The 24,162-nt window shown below is 45.4% G+C and overlaps 1 protein-coding gene across 1 annotated transcript in view; it reads right to left on the bottom strand.

Annotated features, from left to right (window-relative positions):
• LOC121866846 (protein capicua homolog) overlaps positions 1–23,868 on the bottom strand; it is a gene marked incomplete at its 5' end in the record, with an annotated part of 36,490 nt that extends 12,622 nt beyond the window's left edge. The window contains 12 exon segments of the mRNA XM_042366582.1: positions 2,261–3,015; positions 5,096–5,269; positions 5,868–6,024; positions 7,761–7,914; positions 8,092–8,397; positions 8,731–8,919; positions 9,516–10,566; positions 11,905–12,136; positions 12,485–12,606; positions 14,032–14,241; positions 16,067–16,238; positions 23,818–23,868. Of these exon segments, the coding sequence (XP_042222516.1) occupies positions 2,261–3,015; positions 5,096–5,269; positions 5,868–6,024; positions 7,761–7,914; positions 8,092–8,397; positions 8,731–8,919; positions 9,516–10,566; positions 11,905–12,136; positions 12,485–12,606; positions 14,032–14,241; positions 16,067–16,238; positions 23,818–23,868 (3,573 nt within the window).
• Positions 23,869–24,162: the final 294 nt, after the last annotated feature.

Here is a 24,162-nt window from a genome sequence, read left to right as displayed (position 1 = left end):
TTAGTACGTACTTGTATAACACAGTGTTTGTCCATGGTCCAGTGTTAGGTACTTGTATAACACAGTGTTTGGTAGTGAGGTCCATGGTCCAGTGTTAGTACAGTACTTGTATAACACAGTGTTTGGTAGTGAGGTCCATGGTCCAGTGTTAGTACAGTACTTGTATAACACAGTGTTTGGGAGTGAGGTCCATGGTCAGTGTTAGTACAATGCTTGTATAACACAGTGTTTGGTAGTGGGTCCATGGTCCGTAGTACAGATATAACACAGTGTTTGTCCATGGTCCAGTGTTAGTACAGTACTTGTATAACACAGTGTTTGGTAGTGTGGTCCATGGTCCAGTGTTAGTACAGTACTTGTATAACACAGTGTTTGGTAGTGTGGTCCATGGTCCAGTGTTAGTACAGTACTTGTATAACACAGTGTTTGGTAGTGTGGTCCATGGTCCAGTGTTAGTACAGTACTTGTATAACACAGTGTTTGGTAGTGTGGTCCATGGTCCAGTGTTAGCACAGTACTTGTATAACACAGTGTTTGGTAGTGTGGTCCATGGTCCAGTGTTAGTACAGTACAGTGACCCCTCGTTTAATGAACACCTCGGTTAAAGAACTGCCTTCCATAAGGATCTTCAAAACGGTTAACGAAAAAAAATTCGGTTAACGAAGTTCTTACGAGCCGACCTCAACATGTTTTCGCTTGCACTGACCAGGCAACCAGCTTTAGCATCAGTCCGCCAATACATTAATCGGTTCTAGGGCTTAAATTCCTTACTATTTTAGTAAATATCAAGAAGTTTATACTATTCAATAATTTTAAAAGTTTAATATTCAATTTTTTAGTCATTTTAACAATTATTGAACATAATTGAAGGTAAAGTGACTAGTTTAATGCGTGCCATCCAGCCTCTTAACACAGCAAACAGGCGTTAGTCTCTCTCTGTTTTCAGTGGAGGTAACATCTTGCTTGAGACTCTTCAACTAAATGCTTTTTTTCTGTTTCCAAGCAAATTATTGGTCATTTTGAAATATATTTTACATATTGACAATATATAATGCAGTACAGTGTTGATTTAAAGAAAATAATCTTGAATTACACCAGAGAGTTAAAATTTTATGGGTGAAATGGTGCCATGGGGTGACCTCTCTTCCACCCCAATGCCTTCTCTTCTTCCTTCTCCTCCACCCCCATTCTAAATCCCATCATCATCATCATCATCATCATCCAGGAGCCTTCTACATACACACCTCAAAGTAAGTGAACTTTTCTACCATTTTTGTTGAATTTAGGAAATTTTCAGTGAGCTGGAACCAATTACCCAAAAACCCATTGAAACAATGGTTTCGGTTAACGAACGACCTTCTGGAACGTATTGAGTTCGTTAACGGAGGGCTCACTGTACTTGTATAACACAGTGTTTGGTAGTGTGGTCCATGGTCCATGGTCCAGTGTTAGTACAGTACAGTACTTGTATAACACAGTGTTTGGTAGTGTGGTCCATGGTCCAGTGTTAGTACAGTACTTGTATAACACAGTGTTTGGTAGTGTGGTCCATGGTCCAGTGTTAGTACAGTACTTGTATAACACAGTGTTTCGTAGTGTGTCCCATGGTCCAATGTTAGTACAGTACTTTATAATACGTCTTGTAGTGTGGTCCATGGTCCAGTGTTAGTACAGTACTTGTATAACACAGTGTTTGGTAGTGTGCTCCATGGTCCAGTGTTAGTACAGTACTGTACTTGTATAACACAGTGTTTGGTAGTGTGGTCCATGGTCCAGTGTTAGTACAGTACTTTATAATACAACGTCTGGTAGTGTGGTCCAGTACTTTATAATACAACGTCTGGTAGTGTGGTCCATGGTCCAGTGTTAGTACAGTACTTTATAATACATCTTGTAGTGTGGTCCATGGTCCAGTGTTAGTACAGTACTTTATAATACAACGTCTGGTAGTGTGGTCCATGGGCCATGGTCCAGTGTTAGTACAGTACCTTAGAACACAACGTCTGGTAGTGTGGTCCACACTGGATAATATTCTTCTCACATGTGCTCCAGGCTGGGGACTTAACCCAGGACACAGGGGTGAGAGATAACACTGTATAACCAATACCCTTCTCTCTCTCTCTCTCTCTCTAAGACCTAACTAAGTACAGTACTACAGAGACCCAACACCTAAGTAAAGATAGATAAAGACAAATAGAGAGAAATATCTATATTTTCTTTTGGTTAACATTGAGAGGAGGAGGAGGCGGCAACAACCTACCAGCAGGAAGTGTTTGGTAAGGAGAGTGAGCCAGAGAGACAGCCTGACCCATGGCCTGTCTGGAGGAGCTGGAGATGAGCACCATGCCCTGGGCCTGTGTCGTCTTGGTCACGGTCATGGGCTTGATGACCCCGTCCGTCGTGGACGACACCATCCTCATCCCCGACGACACCGTCAGCTGCTTGGTGGTGGAGGGGTCCGTGGACACCAGCAGGTTGCTGGGCAGTATGAGCTTACCGTCGGGCAGCACGGACGGCACCAGGTACTGCACGTGAGTCGGCTGACCCGACCCAGCCCCCTTGTTCGTCCCCGGCTGGCTGCCCGCCGGGGCGGCCGGCGTCGTCTTGACCACCACGTTGGTCACGTGCATGGGAGAGGAGCCCCCGGGGGCCACGAGGGTCCCGCCCTTGACCCCGGCGTTCAGCAGAGTGTAGTGAGCCGGAGACATGAGAATGGCGGCCTTGGGGAGGGCGCACACGGAGGTGGTGGAGGTGCCGGAGGCGGAGGTGACGATGGCCGTGTGGAAGGTCTGGGCCTTGGTGTCGGCCCGTAGACCCCCGTCGACCGGCTTCCTCTCCTGGGTGGCGACGGTGAGGTTGTGGAAGGACTTGATCTGGTTGGTCTTCATGACCGTCTTGTGGCCGGCAGGAGAGGAAACGTTACTGATGATCTTGATGTTTGTCCCGGCACTCTCTCCCTCCTGCTGCATCACGTTGTTGTTGTCGCTCCTCACCTTGGGGGATGGAGGCATCGACCTGTGACAACACAAACACCTCTAGAGTTAACCTCTTGACACACACACACACACACACACACACACACACACACACACACACACACACCACTTTCATCATTACAGCAGAACCTTGATAAATTGGACTCATTGGGACAGACCCCAGTCTGAAAAATGTTACAGTGAGGAAAAGGATAAAATTTAGGAGATAACATAAGAACTGTTTAAGAATATTAGTTGTTGTTATTACTTCAACAACAACTAAGGTCTTTAAGAGTGGTTGTTAAAGATTATTATAATAGTGCATTAAACACAACCCTCGGGGCTGAGAATCATACAGGTATGACTGGTTGTGACCGAGATGATTGTTATTTAAAGTGTTACATGTATGTAACAACACAGCTTGTTTTATTTAAAAACTGTACAGTCCAGGTTGTACCTCTCTAGTCCGGAAACTCCCGTGGTCCGGAACGATTTTAGTTTGTCCAATAGGTAGATAGGCAGCTTTTTTTTTTTTTTTTTCTTATCTGAATTATTATTACAGGAGTATTAAATTTTTGCCCCTCAGGCCCCAATGTGGTTCAGTGACCTATGCCTGGGTGGGCTAATCCCCGTAAAAAACAACAACAACAACAACAACAAAGCCGCGGGAAATTAAGGTTTGTTTACATCCGGCAGTTCGGCTGCTCTCTCTCTCTCTCTCTCTCTCCTTGTCTATACAGAGTATAACATTTAACCCTTCAATATATATGAGCAGTAAATAAGTGTTGTTTTCATATTCTTATGTAGAGTAATGACGATATGTTTTCACATGTGCGCACTTACATACGCGCAGTCTCACTTTTTTTTTACCATTAATGGTTAGCTACTTATATTGTTCCATTTATTAACATTAAATAACATTACAGGTACTTCAAACAACCATATTAATTTCTTTACATTAATTTTACTACAGCTAAAATCAGGGTCTTATTTTCTTCAGTTTTATAAGTAGAACCAATCAGTAACTGGTTTTGTAAGCTTTAACAAAAACAATGCCGGCAGCCGTCTCGTCTCCTCGTGTGTTTTAATATTCCACGTATTATTAATGAATTGTATTGCTCATTTTGCACACACAAACATTAATTCAATCAAAAAGACTTTCAGTAATAAACAATAATGAATCTTTTGTACATAAGAGAAATGCCGCTTTTTACACGATTGTGCACGTCGTCTGAACGTTGGCGGGCCGTTCAAACCCGTCGAAATTTGGGTTTCCGCCGTCAAAATTTTTAAATGTTGTTTTTTTGTGTGTTCAAATAGAAAATGTCGAATTAAAAACTCGCGAAATTTGAGAAGCTACTGTACGACATTTAACCCTTCAATATGTCTTCAAAGAGACCATGAAAGTGGTGCTAGTGCTTCCAAGCCAAGTCACTATCTATCCAGGAAAAGGGTGAATTTCCATGGTCCGGCACCGGTCAGGTCCCGAGGTTGCTGGACTAGAGAGGTACAATCTGTAGTGTAAAGTTTTATACATATACCCAAGTTTATTCATTAATCATTTGTCTAAGTGTACAAGTAGCCAAACTGAGTCATCATATAACACCAAAAGGCAGTAAATAACATTTTTAAAAAGGTATCTTTCAAGTCATTACAACTAACATAGTGTTGTATTTTGTCTCTGTTACTGTAGATGTTATATTAATGAACCATAAGAGACCAATCACATGAGAATATAATACTGAATCAATAAATGAATGTGGCAACACCTGATCAGTCCTAATCTGTTTAGTGTCTCAGTTCTCAGTAGGCCTATAGCAAATATCATTACACCACTGTACAATATTCAGTAAGTGTTGTTCATTTAATGTTTTTATTAATCTTCCCCCATTTTTTTTAATATGTCTAGTCACCAGATCATCCCAGAGTCTGTAAAAAATGAATTCCGATTTATTGGTCCGATTTATTGGTCCGATTTATCGAGGTTTTACTGAATTACAAAACTAAACACTGGAGAGGTCTTAACACACAACCATTTAATATTAATGTACATAGTGTATCAATAGTGTGGTAGGTGTAGATGATAACAGTGTGGCAAACTAAGGGTGTGGTTGACTCACCTGAAGGCACTGCCAGTAGACTGTAGTGTGGTTGTGGTGGGCATCTGGAGGGTAGGTGTGGAAGGCAGGTGTATGGGCGAGGGTTTGCCCGCCACATGTAACTGGTCGGCCCCGAACTGTGCCGAGCCTGTTGGCCCATACAAGGTCACCACCTCCTCGGTCGACAGCGACGGTCTGTCCCGTCATCAAGACACAAACATCAACAGTGTTAGTACAGGCTGGCCACATTAACCTAACCAGTACAGGCTGGCCACACTACACATTAACCTAACCTAATGTTAGCTTAACAACATTTGAATGAAGGAACAGTAACTATTGGCCCATACTGGACAGTCCCATTAACACCCAACCCCTATCACTCATATATCCACCCAATCTAACCTAACCTATCCAGCGTGTTCTAGTTAATGATGATGTTTGGTAACTTGTTCCATTCATCCACTACTCCATTTCCAGGCCAGTGTTTACCTATCTCGCGCCTAAATCTAAATTTGTCTAATTTATAACCATTGTTACAAGTTCGCTCCTGGTTGGATAGTTTGAGTACCTTTGTTATATCACCTTTGTTCAGTCCTGACTTCCATTTATACACCTCTATCATATCGCCCCTCACTCTACGTCTCTCGAGGGAGTGTAAATTAAGATGCTTTAACCTGCCTCTGTACTCAAGGTTCCTAATGCCCGGGATTAGTCTGGTCATTCTCCTCTGATTTCTTTCTAGAGATTCTATATCCATTTTGTAGTACGGTGACCTGACCTGACCTGACCTCACCTGGCCTTGATGGGCTTGGGCTTGTACTTAATCTCTCCTCCGTGGGTGGGAGAAAAAGGTCGTCTGAGGCGTTCGTTGACCTCTGTGTCGCTCTGTGTCTCCGAGTCAGAGTCCCCGACATGTTCCTTACAGGCCAAGTCTATATCACTGGTGCAGTCTGTGGGAACAATGGTGGTGGGTCATTACTGTGGGAACAAGGGTGAGAACACACACACACACACACACAGGTGATAGTGGGTTTATTGACTTGGTTACTGGAGACAAGACCTCATATGTGTCACCAGTGCTCAAGTCAACCAGCCCACAATCCTTACATAAGCTACGACCCATTGTCATCACCTCAATACCCAGCTTAATCTGTGATAGTGTCGTGTTTGACTGGACTTGTGTTGATATTGCAGGCGCCATAGATTCTCAGCAATTTGGCAATATGAAAATTCCTCCACCACTCATTGTCTTGTCAGCTTTCTCGACTACATATACCGCCACCTGGATAAATGAAAAACGTCTGTAGCTGCCGCCTTCATTGACTTCACCAAGGCATTCGACCTAATCGGCCACAATTTAATCGTCAATAAAGCTATCGACCTCGGGTTTCGAAGTCTTATACCATGGCTTACAGACTTCCTCAGTGACCGACGCCAAGCTGTACGCTTCCGAGGGGCTGTCTCCACCTTTCAGTCATTCACCTGTGGCGTCCCCCAAGGCACCAAGATGGGACCACTATACTTCCTTATGCTTATCAATGATGCCCTAAGAGAAACCCCTGCTGGCTGGAAATATGACGACGACTCCACCATTGAGATCAGCGTCAACAACTCTGCTCCCGACTACACCGCCCTTCAGGATTTATTGAACAGTCTCCAAAACTGGGCCACCAACAACCACGTCACCATCAACCATACCAAGACCATGGTTATACACATCAACCTCTCTTCCGACGTTGTCCCACCTCCTTCCATTACTTTAGGTCCCAACACACTCCAGGTTGTAGACTCCACGAAGCTCCTCGGCGTCACCATACACAACAAACTAAATTGGAAACCACACGTCAGTGAAGTTGTCAAATCCTCCAGTTTCCGTCTCCACCTCCTCCGCCGACTCAAGTCCCTCGGAGTTCCTGCACCCGAGCTCCTCAGTGTTTACTCGACATTCATACTTCCCAAGCTCACCTATGCCTCCCCCAACTGGTCTTCCTCCCTAAATGCCACACAACGTAAACACCTAGAAAAAGTGCAAGAGGGCATGCAAGATTATTCTCTCCCCTTCCTACTCCACATATCAAGAAGCGCTCAACACACTGACCCTCTCGGCTCTCACTGACCATCACCACGACCTCATCCGCAAATTTGGTGAGAAGCTTCTGCACCATCCTCAACACTGGCTCCTACTACCACCAGAGATCCCTCGCCCGAGAATTACTGTTCGACACCACAACCACATCCAGCCCATACGAGCACGTACTGATCGCTATAAGAACAGCCCAGACCCAACCATTGTAAAAATTATCAACAACTTGTAATCAACCAGTGTATTCACTCCCAGTCAATCTTACCTTTTTACACTGTCACTATGTTGAAATGCCCTGTAGTATGACCTTCTCCCCACCGAGTTATTATATATCATATTTGTATCACTTATGTTACTTGTACATTATTTGTCAATCAAGAGACCCATTCACCAATTATGTAACTGTATATTTCCACCCTTATGGCTGCCATGCTCTTTCAATAAACCATTAATTTTTATTATTATTATACACACACACACTTACACTACACACACACACTACACACACACACACACTTACACTACACACACACACTACACACACACACACTTACACTACACACACTTAAACTACACACACACTTACACTACACACACACTTACCTTGTTTAATATGTGAACCACCTCTATGGGAGTCAGTGACCAGTTCTTCACATATAACCATCTTGGAGTCATCGTCAGACACTTCAGACCCCACAGTGTCTCTCCTCGGTCCAGTGTGAGGCCCATTACTTGGTACCACAAACTGTTTATTCACCTGTAATTATTTATATAAACATTGTAGAGTGATCACCAGCAGCAGTCGTCCCCTCCCCCCCCCAAGGCTAACACATGAGGCAGTGATCTGGTAACACTGTCAGAGGAACCACTCGAGTGATGTACTTAATATGTCTCATTATTGGAGAGAGAGAGAGAGCAGGATGATGACACTCACCATATTATTAGCAGTTATAGTCGGATGTGTTAAAGTCACGTGTGTACTGGCCGCAGACACTTGCATCACCCTAGTGGCCGAGTGAGTACCGGCCGCGGCGTCCTGCGTGGAGCTATTTGGGCCGCCCGGGGTGAGGAGTGGACCGCTATTTGGGCCGCCAGGGGTGAGAGGCATGCTGTCCAGACTCTGCCCTCCCCCAGGGGTGTAGGGCGGTCCATCACCCTTGTTGGAGCTGGTCGATGATTTTCTTCGGTCTTTACTGCACCACTTCCAGTCTGGGTGGGCCCTGTAGTGATGCTCCTTGATCTGTGGTGTATGGCTTACGTTAGGGTTAGGTTAGGTTTACGTTAGGGTTACGTTGGGTTAGGTTACAGAGAAAGTCCTCTCCATAACAGATATTCTCACTAAGGGATATGAACCTCAGTACATCTAGCAACTTAGGTACAGTACCATACAAGGAAGGTACAGTACCATACAGTACAGTACCATACAAGGAAGGCACAGTACCATACAGTACAGTACAAGGAAGGCACAGTACCATACAGTACAGTACCATACAAGGAAGGTACAGTGCCATACAGTACAGTACCATACAAGGAAGGTACAGTACCATACAGTAATGGACAGTTCTTCACTCACTTCAGAGGCCAGACTGTGGTACTTTTGCTTCTCATCGGGGCCCAGAGCGTACCACCACTCTCCCAGGATCTTGGAGACCGTCCGGTTGTCTTGGTTGGGATACCGCTGGTGTACGAGGGGTCGATGTCTCTTGCTGAAGATCATGAAGGCATTCATTGGTCGTCTGATGTGCTCCTTGTCTCCTTTACTCTGAAATATACGGAGTTTTATTAAGGTGTCGAATATGTCGCCTAGTCTACCCTAACACAACAACCACACCCTGAGTTAATGAGCTGTATGATCCAGTGTTTAAGGTGTACAAGCTGTCGCCAACACAACAACCACACCCTGAGTTAACGAGCTGTATGATCCAGTGTTTAAGGTGTACAAGCTGTTGCCTAGTCTAACCTAACCCAACAACCACACCCTGAGTTAATGAGCTGTATGATCCAGTGTTTAAGGTGCAGAAGCTGTTGCCTAGTCTAACTTAACCCAACAACCACACCCTGAGTTAACGAGCTGTATGATCCAGTGTTTAAGGTGTACAAGCTGTCACCAACACAACAACCACACCCTGAGTTAACGAGCTGTATGATCCAGTGTTTAAGGTGTAGAAGCTGTCACCAACACAACAACCACACCCTGAGTTAACGAGCTGCATGACCCAGTGTCAAGGAATAGTCCGAGAAGACCGGACAGATCGCCAACTGCACTGGCTAACCATCACCCTGGAACACGATCTGCAAATCTATCATCACCCAGGTCCCCAATTACTGCTGGACACACATACACACACACACACACACCTTCCTAGGGCTCTTGGGTTCCTCCTTGCCAGAGAAGGACCCCAGTGACTGAGTTCTCCTCTTGTTGGTGCTGGTGCCAGTGTCCAGATCACTGACAAACACATCGTCATCATCGGCCGAGTAGTCTAAGTCCACCTCCTGGCCGCACGACTCTCGACGGCACTGTCCGCCCTCTACCTTGGTGCCGTCGCCGCCCGCATGTCCTCGGCCATTGGGTAGGACCTCCCCGTTGGTGGCGGTCTTAACGTCGTTCTCGTTTTTTGGCTGTTGTTGTTGCTGCTGGTTCGAGACGGTTCTGGTTGGGGTCGTTATGAGAGGAACGAGCTGACTCCAGTGATAAGTTGGCTGGTGGTGGTGTTGTTCCCACCCCGCCCCGCCTCCTTCCTCCTCCCCCGACGGCTGCTGGACCGCCCCGTGCTCCGTGACGTGACACCTCGGCTGGGTGGTTATTATGACGGCGCCGGTCCCCGTGACGAAGGCCGTGGTGGCGAGGGGCGTCGCCTCCGTCTTGACCCGAGTCGTCGCGTCGTCGGCCGGTTCCTGTTTGGAGACGCACGGCAGTCTGGCGGCGCCGTCGTTGGCACGCAGCAGTAGGCCCTCCTGCTCTCCGCCGCTCCCCGCCGCTCTCTCCGGGCCGTCGTGGACCGGCTTACCGTCGGCCGCGTCGGACCGGCCGCCGCTAAACCCCGATCTATCTATGGGGCGAAATCTATTGGATAGATCTTGAGGCTGTGGATCATCTTTGGCCGTGTTAGGTACAGAGGTGAGAACCTTCTCCAGGATGGCCACCGCGGGCCGGGCCACCACCCTGGAGGGATGGCCCTGCTGGTTCTGGCCGTTGTTGATGCCGGCCAGACGAGGGTTTAGAGCGAGCAACTCTCTTCTCTCCTGTATGACAGACTCGGGAGCCTGGTGGAGGAGGGCCGCGGGAGAGAGGCTCACTTGAGGCTTGGTGGCGAGGCTCCCAGTGTGGCTCGGGGATGACCGGATCACACTGGTCACCTGGGTCACTGTTGATGGCAGTTTGGTCACCGGACGAAGCAACTCAGGTCTGTAACACAACACAAACAACATTACTATGTAACTCAGGTCTGTAACACAACACAAACAACATTACTATGTAACTCAGGTCTGTAACACAACACAAACAACATTACTATGTAACTCAGGTCTGTAACACAACACAAACAACATTACTATGTAACTCAGGTCTGTAACACAACACAAACAACATTACTATGTAACTCAGGTCTGTAACACAACACAAACAACATTACTATGTAACTCAGGTCTGTAACACAACACAAACAACATTACTATGTAACTCAGGTCTGTAACACAACACAAACAACATTACTAGTGTCTTCTTTATGAGAAATTGTGTTTACCTACAGTGTTAACAAAGTTCTTAACCTAACCTAACACTAACCTAACCTAACCCAACCTAAAACTAACCTAACCTAAGACTAACCCAACCTAACCTTGTCTTAATTGTCCTAACACTAAATAATCCTGACCTTAACCTAACACTAACCTAACCTAACTTAATGCTTAGCTTAAAATATGATTGAAGGAACAGTAACTATTGGCCCATACTGGACAGTCCCGTTAACACCCAACCCCTATCACTCGTATATCCACCCAACCTAACCTAACCTATCCAGCGTGTTCTAGTTAATGACGATGTTTGGTAACTTGTTCCACTCATCCACTACTTTATTTCCATTTTAGAATATCTCCTCCAATGCCATGAACCACCACTTTTCTTATTAGCCTTTCGTGGGGGACTCTGTCGAAGGCTTTGCTTAAGTCAAGATATACCACATCATAGTCGTGCCCCTCGTCCACTGATTCAAAAACAGATGAAAGTAATGTTAATAGATTAGTCAGACATGAACGCCCGCTTGTGAAGCCATGTTGGGAATCATTGATCAACTTGTGCTTCTCCAGGTGATTTAGAATAGAGTTTGAAATGATTGCTTCCAGTAATTTGCCTACAATTGATGTTAAACTGATTGGACGGTAGTTAGAGGATAGTGATCTATCTCCCTTCTTGAAAACCAGTATTACATTCGCTATCCTCCCGGATTCTGTTACTACACCCGTTATTAAGGACATGTTAAACAACTTTGCGAAGGACATACTAAGCTCTTCCTTACATTCCTTTAATACTCTGGCAAATATCTCATCGGGACCTGGTGACTTAATAGGCTTTAGTTTGTCTATTTGCTTACTAACATCGTTACTAGTCACTACTATCTCGCTTAATTTGTTTTCTTCACTATCTCTGTATATAGTCGGAGCCTCGCTTAACTTAACCCAACTTAACTTAGTCACATGTTGAGGGAGGGAGGGAGGGAGGAAGGACTAAAATCAACAGTAAACTTACCTTATTATAGGGCGGTGTGGTAGTGAAGGGACCGGGTGTCTACTGGAAGCATCATGAGAAGATAACCATTGACGGCCGGTGGGGGAGGTGATAGACGTTGGCTGGGAGATGGGCATGAACACATTGCCTTTAGGTCCCACGGTCACTGGGCTCTGTATGGCCCTCGGGGAGATGGAGGTCGGGGAGAAGCAGCCCGCCGGGGTGGTCGAACGTGACGAGTTATGTAGCGTCACTGTAATTATGGTGTGGAGTTAATGGTGTTGTTATTATTATTAGTTATTATTATTATTGTTATTATTATTATTATTGCCTTGATATAACACACAGTCAAGACACACTCAATACTCACACACTCAACATAACACACACTCAACATAACACACAGTCAAGACACACTCAATACTCACACACTCAATACTCACACACTCAACATAACACAGTCAAGACACACTCAATACTCACACACTCAACATAACACACACTCAAGTCTCACACACACACTCACACACTCAATACTCACACACTCAACATAACACACACTCAATACTCACACACACACACACACACACTCAATACTCACTCAACATGTTAGCAGCCTCAGTCTCGTCCTGTGACCGTGGTGCCGTCAGAGGGAAGTTGGGCGAGGTGTCCGAATCACAGGACATCTCCTCCCAGTTACCTTCAACACTCGGGGTGTCCTTCCTGTAGTGACCAAGAGGACCATTAATGACATGACATGACATAACCTTCCTGAAGTGGCCAAGACGACCATTAATGACATGACCTTCCTGTAGTGACCAAGAGGACCATTAATGACATGACCTTCCTGTAGTGACCAAGAGGACCATTAATGACATGACATGACATAACCTAACACAACCTGACATAACATAACCTAACCAAACCTAACACAACGTGACCTGACCTGTGGCTAGAGTACCTTGTAGTTCGGGTATAATATAGGTCATTTACTCCTCTTGAGCTTAACACACTGTACTTCCTTGAGATAAATGTATAGTATATATCAGGTGCAGCTCAGGTTCTCAACTGGCTCAGTCATGGTAATATTATTATCCACTCTGTATCTGTGTTCTTCTGGCTAAATAAACTTTCAATATCAACTCAATTTATTGTTTTTTCCTTAAATATTTATAAAGATAAATCAGTAAATAATGTACCAAGACAAATATGAAGAAGCTGTATATGTTCAGATATATACAGTTGGTAAAACAACTATCTGTGCATACTGTGGGGGGGATGATATGAGACCATGGACGATAAATTATGGTATATGAGGGCTGTCACTAGTCACACATAACATTTATGAGACCATGGATGATAAATTATGGTATATGAGGGCTGTCACTAGTCACACGTAACATTTATGAGACCATGGATGATAAATTATGGTATATGAGGGCTGTCACTAGTCACACGTAACATTTATGAGACCATGGATGATAAATTATGGTATATGAGGGCTGTCACTAGTCACACGTAACATTTATGAGACCATGGATGATAAATTATGGTATATGAGGGCTGTCACTAGTCACACGTAACATTTATGAGACCATGGATGATAAATTATGGTATATGAGGGCTGTCACTAGTCACACGTAACATTCATGAGACCATGGATGATAAATTATGGTATATGAGGGCTGTCACTAGTCACACATAACATTTATGAGACCATGGATGATAAATTATGGTATATGAGGGCTGTCACTAGTCACACGTAACATTTATGAGACCATGGATGATAAATTATGGTATATGAGGGCTGTCACTAGTCACACGTAACATTTATGAGACCATGGATGATAAATTATGGTATATGAGGGCTGTCACTAGTCACACGTAACATTTATGAGACCATGGATGATAAATTATGCTGGGAATAGCCAGAATACCAGAATAAATTAAAATGGGAGAAATAGCCATACACAACAGCTGTCACCGGGGATTTTTCTGAATATTTTCCGGTTTCATCCAAACACTGCCCTTAACCTAACCTACCCAAACACTCCCCTTAACCTAACCTACCCAAACACTCCCCTTAACCTAACCTACCCAAACACTCCCCTTAACCTAACCTACCCAAACCAAAACCTGACAACATACCCGGCACTGAACGTAATCGAAGAGCTGCGTAGCCTCTTGCCGTACATGGACAAGTGGCGGGAGCAGTATCCCTGACGTTGGCTCTCCTTGCTGCACCCTTCCTTCCCACACAGGCGTCGCCACTGTTTGCCGTTGAACTTCTTCCTGATGCCGTTTGGGGTCGTAACTACCTCGCCCTTCTTGTACTTGAGGGGCGTGGCGGTGCCTGACCTGGGGAAGGGAGGAATGGTTGTTAGTGTGAGAGTTTATAGAGATTGTGGTAGTTTATGACCTGAGGAGGGGGGAATGGTTGTTAGAGTGATAGTTTATAGAGATTGTGGTAGTTTATGACCTGAGGAGGGGGGAATGGTTGTTAGTGTGATAGTTTATAGAGATTGTGGTAGTTTATGACCTGAGGAGGGGAATGGTTGTTAGTGTGAGAGTTTCTGACCTGAGAGGGGGAGGAATGGTTGTTAGTGTGAGAGTTTATAGAGATTGTGTAGTTTATGACCTGGGGAGGGGAATGGTTGTTGGTGTGAGAGTTTCTGACCTGAGAGAGGAATGGTTGTTAGTGTGAGGGTTTCTGAGAGGGAGAGGAATGGTTGTTAGTGTGAGAGTTTATAGAGATTGTGGTAGTTTATGACCTGAGGAGGGGAATGGTTGTTAGTGTGAGAGTTTCTGACCTGAGAGGGAGAGGAATGGTTGTTGGTGTGAGAGTTTCTGACCTGAGAGGAGGGAATGGTTGTTAGTGTGATAGTTTATAGAGATTGTGGTAGTTTATGACCTGAGGAGGGGATGGTTGTGTGAGTTTCTGAGAGGGTGTTGTTAGTGTGAGTTTCTGACCTGAGAGGGAGAGGAATGGTTGTTAGTGTGATAGTTATAGAGATTGTGGTAGTTTATGACCTGAGGAGGGGAATGGTTGTTAGTGTGAGTTTCTGACCTGAGAGGGGGGAATGGTTGTTAGTGTGAGAGTTTATAGAGATTGTGGTAGTTTATGACCTGAGGAGGGGGATGGTTGTTAGTGTGATAGTTTATAGAGATTGTGGTAGTTTATGACCTGAGGAGGGGGGAATGGTTGTTAGTGTGAGTTTCTGACCTGAGAGGAGGAATGGTTGTTAGTGTGATAGTTTATAGAGATTGTGGTAGTTTATGACCTGAGGAGGGAGGAATGGTTGTTAGTGTGAGAGTTTCTGACCTGAGAGGGAGGAATGGTTGTTAGTGTGAGAGTTTATAGAATTAGTTTATGACCTGGGGAGGGAATGGTTGTTAGTGTGAGAGTTTCTGACCTGAGAGGGAAATGGTTGTTAGTGTGAGTTTGAGAGAGGAGAGGAATGGTTGTTAGTGTGAGAGTTTCTGACCTGAGAGGAGGAGGAATGGTTGTTAGTGTGAGAGTTTATAGAGATTGTGGTAGTTTATTGACCTGAGGAGGAGGAATGGTTGTTAGTGTGAGAGTTTCTGACCTGAGAGGGAGGAATGGTTGTTAGTGTGAGAGTTTCTGACCTGAGAGGAGAGGAATGGTTGTTAGTGTGAGAGTTTATAGAGTTGTGGTAGTTTATGACCTGAGGAGGGGAATGGTTGTTAGTGTGAGAGTTACTGACCTGAGAGGGAGAGGAATGGTTGTTAGTGTGAGAGTTTATAGAGATTGTGGTAGTTATGACCTGGGGAGGGGAATGGTTGTTAGTGTGAGAGTTTCTGACCTGAGAGGAGAGGAATGGTTGTTAGTGTGAGTTTTGACCTGAGAGGAGAGGAATGGTTGTTAGTGTGAGAGTTTCTGACCTGAGAGGGAGAGGAATGGTTGTTAGTGTGAGAGTTTATAGAATTGTGGTAGTTTATGACCTGAGGAGGGAGGAATGGTTGTTAGTGTGAGAGTTTCTGACCTTGAGAGGGAGAGGAATGGTTGTTAGTGTGAGAGTTTATAGAGATTGTGGTAGTTTATGACCTGAGGAGGGGGGAATGGTTGTTAGTGTGAGAGTTTCTGACCTGAGAGGGAGAGGAATGGTTGTTACCCAGATTACTATAAGTTGTGACATAACACTAAAACACAACACAACATTACCTTGGCGTCACGGGTGTTGACCGAGGTGTAGTGGTGCCAATGCTACCTTGTTCTATCAGACTGGACGTTGATCCCCGGCTGTGCATAGATGATCGTTTGGGGTCACTGCCGTACTTGGCCCCCAGAGCACCGGGCGTGAGGGAGAGCGATCTGTGGTTACCCCCATAATGACCTGAAAAACATGGTATTATGTTAACGATGGAACGATGGTACAGTTAGTAATGGCCAAACAATCACTATACGTACAGTAGTGACACGCACGCACGCACACACACACACAGTAATATCCGTTAGCCACAACAATTGGTACACAACTCTTCCGGCAATGACAGATTTCCAAGGTAACCAGACGACTCTCTCAAACCCGGAAAAAATCTCCTCAATCCACAGAAATTCCCGGGTATTGGGAAAATTTTCTCAGAATTCTCCGGAAAAATACGACTTTGGGAACGATTTTCCGAGAATATTTCAAATCTGGCTGAGAGAGTTACGGGTGTGAGGGAGTCTGACTAACAGAGATATTACTGTGTATACGTATAAGTAAACACACATACACATAATAATATACGTACATACACAACACACAATATACATACATACACAACACACATAATAATATACGTACATACACAACACACACACACAATAATATACGTACATACACAACACACACACATAATAATATACGTACATGCATATAAAAACACACAAACATTATTATTAACACAACAAAAGTCACAATATATTTTGTATACAATCAGGTGCAGTATTAATGATCTAATTAACCTACAGAGAGAAAGAGAGAGAAAGAGAGAGAGAGAGAGAGAGAGAACACTACAGTAGTGAGGTACCTGCTAGACTGTCACTCCACCAAACAGAGAGAGGTAGGGAGGTCCACTATACAGTACAGTAGTGAGGTACCTGCTAGATCAACATTACCTCCACCAAACAGAGAGAGGTAGAGAGGTCCACTATACAGTACAGTAGTGAGGTACCTGCTAGATCAACATTACCTCCACCAAACAGAGAGAGGTAGGGAGGTCCAATATACAGTACAGTAGTGAGGTACCTGCTAGATCAACATTACCTCCACCAAACAGAGAGAGGTAGAGAGGTCCACTATACAGTACAGTAGTGAGGTACCTGCTAGATCAACATTACCTCCACCAAACAGAGAGAGGTAGGGAGGTCCAATATACAGTACAGTAGTGAGGTACCTGCTAGATCAACATTACCTCCACCAAACAGAGAGAGGTAGAGAGGTCCACTATACAGTACAGTAGTGAGGTACCTGCTAGATCAACATTACCTCCACCAAACAGAGAGAGGTAGGGAGGTCCAATATACAGTACAGTAGTGAGGTACCTGCTAGATCAACATTACCTCCACCAAACAGAGAGAGGTAGAGAGGTCCACTATACAGTACAGTAGTGAGGTACCTGCTAGATCAACATTACCTCCACCAAACAGAGAGAGGTAGGAGGTCCACTATACAGTACAGTAGTGAGGTACCTGCAGATCAACATTACTCCACCAAACAGAGAGGTAGGGAGTCCACTATATGTACAGTGAGGTACCTGCTAGATCAACATTACTCCACCAAACAGAGAGAGGTAGGAGGTCCACTATACAGTACAGTATGAGGTACCTGCTAGATCAACATTCCTACCAAACAGAGAGAGGTAGGAGGTCCACTATAGAAGTGCAGGTGAGGTACCTGGATCAACATTACTCCTCCCCAAAACAGAGAGAGGTAGGGAGGTCCACTATACAGTACAGTAGTGAGGTACCTGCTAGATCAACATTACCTCCACCAAACAGAGGTAGGGAGGTCCACTATACAGCACAGTAGTAAGGTACCTCAGATCAACATTACTCCACCAAACAGAGAGAGGTAGGAGGTCCACTATAAGGCAGTACAGTGGAGGTACCTGCTAGATCAACATTACTCCACCAAACAGAGAGAGGTAGGGAGGTCCACTATACAGTACAGTAGTGAGGTACCTGCTAGATCAACATTACTCCACCAAACAGAGAGAGGTAGGGAGGTCCACTACAGTACAGTAGTGAGGTACCTGCTAGATCAACATTACTCCACCAAACAGAGAGAGGTAGGGAGGTCCACTATACAGTACAGTAGTGAGGTACCTGTTAGATCAACATTACCTCCACCAAACAGAGAGGTAAGAGGTCCACTATACAGCAAAGAGTGAGGTACCTGCTAGATCAACATTGCCCCACCAAAAGAGAGGTGGAGGTCCACTACAGCACAGAGTGAGGTACCCGATCACATCAAACAGAGAGAGGTAGAGGTCCACATACAGAGGAGGTACTGATAGATCAACATTACTCCACCAAACAGAGAGAGGTAGGGAGGTCCACTATACAGTGCAGTAGTAGGTACCTGCTAGATCAACATTACCTCCACCAAACAGAGAGAGGTAGGAGGTCCACTATACAGTACAGGTGAGGTACCTAGCTAGATCAACATTACTCCACCAAACAGAGAGAGGGTAGGGAGGTCCACTATACAGTACAGTAGTGAGGTACCAGCTAGATCAACATATCTCCCAAAACAGAGAGAGGTAGGGAGGTCCACTATACAGTACAGTAGTGAGGTACCTTAGATCAACATTACTCCACCAAACAGAGAGAGGTAGGGAGGTCCACTATACAGTACAGTGAGGCACTCCAAGCAGATCAACATACCCACCAAACAGAGAGAGAGAGAGGTCCACTATACAGTACAGTAGTGAGGTACCTGCTAGATCAAACATTACTCCACCAAACAGAGAGAGGTAGGGAGGTCCACTATACAGTACAGTAGTGAGTACCTGCTAGATCAACATTACTCCACCAAACAGAGAGAGGTAGGGAGGTCCACTATACAGTACAGTAGTGAGGACCTGCTAGATCAACATACTCCACCAAACAGAGAGAGGTAGGGAGGTCCACTATACAGCAGTAGTGAGGACCCAGATCACACCCACCAACAGAGAGAGGTAGGGAGGTCCATATCGAGTACAGAGTGAGGTACTCCAGATCATTACTCCACCCACGAGAGAGGTAGGGAGGTCCACTAACGCACAGTAGTGAGGTACCTGCTAGATCAACATTACCTCCACCAAACAGAGAGAGGTAGGGAGGTCCACATTATACAGCAAGCAGTGAGAGGCACTGCAGATCAACATTACTCACCAAACAGAGAGAGTAGGAGGTCCACTATACAGTACAGTAGTGAGGTACCTGCTAGATCAACATTACTCCACCAAACAGAGAGAGGTAGGGAGGTCCACTATACAGTACAGTAGTGAGGTACCTGCTAGATCAACATTACCTCCACCAAACAGAGAGAGGTAGAGAGGTCCACTATACAGTACAGTAGTGAGGTACCTGCTAGATCAACATTACCTCACCAAACAGAGAGAGGTAGGGAGGTCCACTATGTACGAGTGAGGACTGAGATCAAATTACCAAAGAGAGGTGAGAGGTCCACTACAGTACAGTAGTGGAGGTACCTGCTAGATCAACATTACCTCCACCAAACAGAGAGAGGTAGGGAGGTCCACCATACAGTACAGTAGAGGCACTGCAGATCAACATTACTCCACCAAACAGAGAGGTAGGGAGGTCCACTATACAGTACAGTAGGAGGCTGACAGATCAACATTACTCCACCAAACAGAGAGGTAGAGAGGTCCACTATACAGTACAGTAGTGAGGTACCTGCTAGATCAACATTACCTCCACCAAACAAGAGAGGTAGGGGAGGTCCACTATACAGTACAGTAGAGGTACCTGCTAGATCAACATTACCTCCACCAAACAGAGAGAGGTAGAGGTCCACTATACAGCACAGTAGTGAGGTACCCAGATCAACATACTCCACCAAAAAGAGAGAGGTAGGAGGTCCACTACAGCACAGTAGTGAGGTACCTGCTAGATCAACATTACTCCACCAAACAGAGAGAGGTAGGGAGGTCCACTATACAGTCGTAGTGAGGTACCTGATCAACATTACCTCACCAAACAAAGAGAGGTAGGGAGGTCCACTTACAGTACAGTAGTGAGGTACCTAGATCAACATTACTCCACCAAACAGAGAGAGGTAGGGAGGTCCACTATACAGCAAGGGTAGTGAGGTACCTGCTAGATCAACATTACTCCACCAAACAGAGAGAGGTAGGGAGGTCCACTATACAGTACAGTAGAGAGGTACCTGTTGATCAACATTACCCACCAAACAGAGAGAGGTAGAGGTCCACTATACAGTACAGTAGTGAGGTACCTGCTAGATCAACATTACCTCCACCAAACAGAGAGGGTGGAGGTCCACTGATGTGAGGTACCTGCTAGATCAACATTACTCACCAAACAGAGAGAGGGTAGGAGGTCCACTATACAGTACAGTAGTGAGGTACCTGCTAGATCAACACCTCCACCAAAAGAGAGAGGTAGGAGGTCCAACATACAGTAGTGAGGTACTTCAGATCAACATTACCTCCACCAAACAGAGAGAGGTAGAGAGGTCCACTATACAGTACAGTAGTGAGGTACTGCAGATCACACATTCCTCCACCAAACAGAGAGAGGGTAGAGTACAGTACAGTAGTGAGGTACTCTAGATCAACATTACCTCCACCAAACAGAGAGAGAGGAGGGAGTCCACTATACAGTACAGTAGTAGGTACTGATCACATTACCCACTAAACAGAGAGAGGTAGGGAGGTCCACTATACAGCACAGTAGTGAGGTACCTGCTAGATCAACATTCCTCCACCAAACAGAGAGAGGTAGGGAGGTCCACTATACAGTACAGTAGTGAGGTACCTGCTAGATCAACATTACCTCCACCAAACAGAGAGAGTAGGGAGGTCCACTATACGAGACAGTAGTGAGGACACAGATCAACATTACCTCCACCAAACAGAGAGAGGTAGGGAGGTCCAATACAGTACAGTAGTGAGGTACTGCTAGATCAACATTACCTCCACCAAACAGAGAGAGGTAGGGAGGTCCACTATACAGACAGTAGTGAGGTACCTGCTAGATCAACATTACCTCCACCAAACAGAGAGAGGTAGGGAGTCCACTATACAGTACAGTAGTGAGGTACCAGCATCAACATTACTCCACCAAACAGAGAGAGGTAGGGAGGTCCACTATACAGTACAGTAGTGAGGTACCTGCTAGATCAACATTTCCACCAAACAGAGAGAGGTAGGGAGGTCCACTATACAGTACAGTAAGTGAGGTACCAGAGATCAACATTACCTCCACCAAACAGAGAGAGGTAGGGAGGTCCACTATAAGTACAGTAGTGAGGTACCTCAGATCAACATTACCTCCACCAAACAGAGAAGGTAGAGGTCCACTATACAGTACAGTAGTGAGGTACCTGCTAGATCAACATTCTCACCAAACAGAGAGAGGTAGGGAGGTCCACTATACAGCGTAGTGAGGTACCTCAGATCAACATACTCTCACCAAACAGAGAGAGGTGTAGGGAGGTCCACTATACAGTACAGTAGTAGAGGGTACCTGCTAGATCAACATCATCTCCACCAAACAGAGAGAGGTAGGGAGGTCCACTATACAGTACAGTAGTGAGGTACCTGCTAGATCAACATTACCTCCACCAAACAGAGAGGGGAGGTCCACTATACAGTACAGTAGTGAGGTACCTGCTAGATCACATTACCTCCACCAAACAGAGAGAGTAGGGAGGTCCACTATACAGGACAGTAGGAGGTACCTGTTAGATCAACATTACCCACCAAACAGAGAGAGGGAGGTCCACTATACAGTACAGTAGTGAGGTACCTGCTAGATCAACATTACCTCCACAAAAGAGAGAGGTAGGGAGGTCCACTACAGCAAGGTAGTGAGGTACCTGCTAGATCAACATTACCTCCACCAAACAGAGAGAGGTAGGGAGGTCCACTATAACAGCAGTGGGAGGTACCTCAGATCAACATTACCTCCACCAAACAGAGAGAGGTAGGGAGGTCCACTATACAGTACAGTAGTGAGGTACCTGCTAGATCAACATTACCCCACCAAAACAGAGAGAGGTAGGGAGGTCCACTATACAGTACAGTAGTGAGGTACCTTAGATCAACATTACCTCCACCAAACAGAGAGAGGTAGGAGGTCCACTATACAGTACAGTAGTGAGGTACCTGCTAGATCAACATTACCTCCACCAAACAGAGAGAGGGAGGTCCACTATACAGCACAGAAGTGAGGCACCTGCTAGATCAACATTACCTCCACCAAACAGAGGTCCACTATACAGACGGTAGTGAGGTACCCAAGATCAACATTCTCCACAAACAGAGAGAGGTAGGGAGGTCCACTATACAGTACAGTAGTGAGGTACCTGCTAGATCAACATTACCTCACCAAACAGAGAGAGTGTAGGGAGGTCCACTATACAGGCAGGAGGTACCTGCATCAAACATTACCTCCACCAAACAGAGAGAGGTAGGGAGGTCCACTATACAGTACAGTAGTGAGGTACCTGCTAGATCAACATTACCTTCCACCAAACAGAGAGAGGTAGGGAGGTCCACTATACAGTAGTAGTGAGGTACTGCTAGATCAACTATCACCAAACAGAGAGAGTGTAGGGAGGTCCACTATACAGTACAGTAGTGAGGTACCTGCTAGATCAACATTACCTCCACCAAACAGAGAGAGGTAGGAGGTCCAACAGGGGACCTGATCAACATACCTCCACCAAACAGAGAGAGGTAGGGAGGTCCACTATACAGTACAGTAGTGAGTACCTGCTAGATCAACATTACCTCCACCAAACAGAGAGAGGTAGGAGGTCCACTATACAGTACAGTAGTGAGGTACTCTAGATCAACATTACCTCCACCAAACAGAGAGAGGTAGGGAGGTCCACTACAGTACAGTAGTGAGGTACTCTGCTAGATCAACATTACCTCCACCAAACAGGAGAGAGGGAGGTCCACTATACAGCACAGTAGTGAGGTACCTGCTACATCCATTACCCCACCAAACAGAGAGAGGTAGGAGGTCCACTATACAGTACAGTAGTGAGGTACCTGATCAACATTACTCCACCAAACAGAGAGAGGTAGGAGGTCCACTATACAGTACAGTAGTGAGGTACCTGCTAGATCAACATACCTCCACCAAACAGAGGTAGGAGGTCCACTATACAGTAGTGAGGTACCGCAGATCAACATTACCTCCACCAAACAGAGAGAGGTAGGAGGTCCACTATACAGCACAGTAGTGAGGTACTGCGATCAACATTACCTCCACCAAAACAGAGAGGTAGGGAGGTCCACTATACAGTACAGTAGTGAGGTACCTGCTAGATCAACATTACTCCACCAAACAGAGAGAGGTAGGGAGTCCACTATACAATGCAGTAGTGAGGTACCTCAGATCAACATTACCCACCAAACAGAGAGAGGTAGGTCCACTATACAGTACAGTAGGAGGTACCTAGATCAACTTCTCCACCAAACAGAGAGAGGGTAGGAGGTCCACTATACAGTACAGTAGTGAGGTACCTGCTAGATCAACACTCCCCAAACAGAGAGGGTAGGAGTCCTATATACATAGTGAGGTCGCTGATCAACATTACCCACCAAACAGAGAGAGGTAGGGAGGTCCACTATACAGTACAGTAGTGAGGTACCTGCTAGATCAATACCTCCACCAAACAGAGAGTGTAGGGAGGTCCACTATACAGTACAGTAGTGAGGTACCTGCTAGATCAGCGTCAGCATTACCTCCACCAAACGCTCGACGGACGACCGCAATCACCTGAATGAAAACCTGTAAATATGTAAAAATTCAGACGTCTGTCGTGAGGGGGGTGTGTGTTAACAACACACAAGAAAGCTGACACGCACACATGCACGCACACACGCACGCACACACGCACACGCTACATAGTTACACAGTACATACAACACAAGTACAGTAGAGTACAACACAGTACAGTACAACACAGTATATACAACACAGTACAATGACACAGTACAGTATAGTACAACAAAGTACAGTACAACAGTACAGAGTACAACACAGCAGTATAGTACAACACAGCA

This window comes from Homarus americanus, unplaced genomic scaffold (genome assembly GCF_018991925.1).
Source record: "Homarus americanus isolate GMGI-L3 unplaced genomic scaffold, GMGI_Hamer_2.0 scaffold57803, whole genome shotgun sequence".
NCBI lineage: Eukaryota > Metazoa > Arthropoda > Malacostraca > Decapoda > Nephropidae > Homarus > Homarus americanus.
Note: the sequence above shows the minus strand (reverse complement) of the source record. Positions and strands in the feature narration are given on the sequence as shown.